The 3,102-nt window shown below is 37.6% G+C and overlaps 1 protein-coding gene across 1 annotated transcript; it reads left to right on the top strand.

Annotated features, from left to right (window-relative positions):
- The first annotated feature begins 881 nt into the window (after window positions 1–881).
- On the top strand, window positions 882–1,755 carry LOC133029157 (uncharacterized). Its single transcript, XM_061101647.1, has 4 exons — window positions 882–960; window positions 1,047–1,265; window positions 1,344–1,436; window positions 1,530–1,755. Exons 2-4 carry the CDS (start codon window positions 1,107–1,109, stop codon window positions 1,653–1,655), a joined length of 378 nt encoding a protein of 125 aa, XP_060957630.1. The 5' UTR covers window positions 882–960; window positions 1,047–1,106; the 3' UTR covers window positions 1,656–1,755.
- Window positions 1,756–3,102: the final 1,347 nt, after the last annotated feature.

Genomic DNA, 3,102 nt, shown 5'->3' with positions numbered 1-3,102 from the left:
ACATCACCCAAAGAACTAATTAGCTATAACATAGTAATAAGATGTTAGGTCACTAAAAAATAATCTAACCATTTGTTATGTTAGCTTACTAATCTAGTGAAAATGGTGACCTTAATTTTAAAATTTCTTTCAAAATTGGAATCAAACATGCCCAAAAATTCATCTTTGCCATAACTAATAAAAAAAATAAAAATAAATCCCAATATCATTTCAATCATCTTCTTTTTGGGTATAATTGATGACCATTGTAATGATTAGCTACATGGTCCACAACATGTTTAACACTTTACTAAAATCACAATCCTTAAGCTAAAAGTCATTCATCATTACACATAATAATAGTAATAAAAAAAAAAGTTACTTAATTATGGAAGAAGAATACAAATGCAATAACAGATAAAAATAATAAAAGTAAATTAAAGCAAAAAACACATTTCTTATGCTTAAATCATTGATTCATTGTTCTGTTAACCTAAAATAGAAACCCAAAGAAATCGAACGAGACTTACTTCCATTAACATACTCCAACTCGGGAATGACTTGATATATAGCTTACTTTATATTGTGGTTGTGAATGCTCCTAAATCATTAACATATTGTTTATGCTTTTAATATTTCATATACACTACTTGTTATATATATAGCTAACTTTGAAGTTTGTTTGTTAATGGTGTAGACATGGCGAACTCGGAATCAGGATCTGATTCGGGAGCAGAAAATGAGTGTCCAACCACAATACCTACACGAGGGCCGACGCAAATGAATGAAATATCCAAACTAATGGATCGGGGCAAAAGAGTGGCCCTCGAAGTTAATGATAAAGGTCAATCTTGTGGAAAAAGCTACGCGAAGCTCGTATCCACTACGGGAGTCGGATGTCGGCAGACAATAGGGTTGGCTTATAAAAATTGGAAAGAAGTCAACCAGACTCTGAAAAATAAAGTTTGGAAAGACATTCAGGTAAGCTATTATTTGTTAGAATTTTGATTTGTTTTTCTATTACTCCAAATGTTGACTCTAACCGTGTTTGTTTTCCTTCAAAATAGACGGGGTTCATTGTGCCGGACACCTTCAAACATGATTGTCTCATCCTAGCTGGGAAGTTAATGAAAGACTTCAAGAATAGGATGACAAAAGACATCATAATGCCCGCGTTGAAAGAGAATGATCTGGGACGACTAGCACAAGTCCCTGAAAAGCACCCGGAGATCGACGCTGCTGATTGGTGCAAATTTGTTGAAAGTCGACTAACTCCTGAATTTCTGGTACGCTAATTATATTAACACTAAGATAAACTCTTAAATACAAGTACATGTATCTAATGTATTTTTTTGGCATTGTAGGAATTGAGTAAGGTGCAACGTGAACGTTCCTCAAAAATTCAATCCAGACATCGAAGTGGTCGGAGTGGAATGGTGAACGTACGGGAAGCTGTGGTAAGTAATACTAAAAATTTAATGTGCTATAATGTGCTATAACGTGATATACAATTTAATTGGTACTCATTTCATTGTTATAACGTTATGTAGAAAAAGGACCTCGAAGTTGCAGATCCTCCCCGCCACCGTGTTTGGATTAAATCTCGCACCAAGAGTAGAAAACTTGTCACTGATTACGACAAGGAAATTGCCGAGAAGATAGTAAGTATATATTAATCCTTAATTGAGTTCTACTCATGAGTTAGTGTATATAATTCATATACTAATTGCTTGAATATATGCGTGCATTAGGCTCAATTAGAGGAGAAGCTTAGTCAGGGACAAATTCGGGTCCGGGGCCAAAACGATATCCTCACGCGGGCGCTCGGGACACCGCAGCATCCCGGACGTGTCGTGGCCGCTGGGTATGCTATTACTTCAAATGTTATTTATTTAGTTACACAAATGAAATCGTTGCTAATTTGCATTTTATGATTTGTAGGTTCCTGACCAGGGCATCTCAACTGTTCGGCAGGAAGAAAAGGGAAGTGTTTGATGTTGTGGCTCGGCAAGCGAAGGAGATTGAACAATTAAAAGCCGAAGTCGAATCCCTTAAGCAGCAGAGGAACGCTGCCGAACAAGAGGAAGAAGGAGAGGTGGCTGGTGAGGCGTATGTTCCACAACCATACGCTCCTCATGATGAGGTACAACCACAAATTTATGCTGAGGAGTTCATTTCCCTCAACGACCAAGGTATCCTATACAATTTTGATGACCATGCGGCCCTTAATCAGCAAGTACATCTCTGCTCTGACAACATCGACAATATTGTGGCCCGAGGGTATTTGTACGAGCATGTGGGTAAGATCAAAGTTCACTGCCAGGATTACGATGATTCACATGCTCAGATCATGGTTTCGGAAATCCTGCAAGAGGACGCTGAAATCCCAGTCCCAATTGAAGAGTTCAGATATGTTAGGGACGTGTACCAGATGTTCCTTCCTTGGCCTAAACACTTAATTTTAACAACCGAGGTAACTTCTCAACTGAAATTAATTATTAATGATTAGTGGAGTTTGAATATCTTCAATATTCATCCGTAGTGAAGTAGGTTACTGCGAATATATGTCTTTGCGGTGGGATGGATGAACAAACTACTGTTATATATGTGTTATTTGTCGTTATACAGCCATGTTCAAAATTTTTGGGGTCATTCAATTACAACCGTTATGCTGCCGAAATTTCGGTAGAATTTAGATAAAATTTGATATATATATATATTATGTTCTGTTTTGTTTAGGGTCCACTCGCTCAACCGCCCTCAAGACGTGATGCGTCAAAGGGGAAAGCTCCGATGCTTTCTCCACAAAGCCGTGGTGCACGAGAAGATGAGTTGTTCACGGAAGAGAAGATGGCGTTGATCCCTAATTCGCTAAAATGGATGATTCATGAATTCCTAAGGCTCAAAGATAAACGTGATATAATCACAATTTCTGTCCCCCGAGGATTCATTGCACCGCGTACCCAGATCATTTTATACGGAGAGGATTTGCGACAGTTGCTACGTGTAACTACATCGGCAACTGTGGAATGCCGTTTGGAATGATGTATACTCTTCTTTAATCTAATTAACATTATATCAAATTATAGTTAAATTATTATAAGGCACTAACACTTTTTTTGG

This window comes from Cannabis sativa, chromosome 1, assembly GCF_029168945.1.
Source record: "Cannabis sativa cultivar Pink pepper isolate KNU-18-1 chromosome 1, ASM2916894v1, whole genome shotgun sequence".
Taxonomy (NCBI): domain Eukaryota; kingdom Viridiplantae; phylum Streptophyta; class Magnoliopsida; order Rosales; family Cannabaceae; genus Cannabis; species Cannabis sativa.
This window is presented reverse-complemented; position numbering and strand designations above follow the sequence as displayed.

Excerpts from the sequence above, each read along its gene's own strand:
- LOC133029157 (XM_061101647.1), top strand. The coding sequence starts at position 1,107 with ATGAAAGACTTCAAGAATAGGATGACAAAAGACATCATAATGCCCGCG. Across the intron at positions 1,266-1,343 it reads GACTAACTCCTGAATTTCTG|GAATTGAGTAAGGTGCAACG; the intron begins GTACGCTAATTA and ends TTGGCATTGTAG. Across the intron at positions 1,437-1,529 it reads TGAACGTACGGGAAGCTGTG|AAAAAGGACCTCGAAGTTGC; the intron begins GTAAGTAATACT and ends AACGTTATGTAG.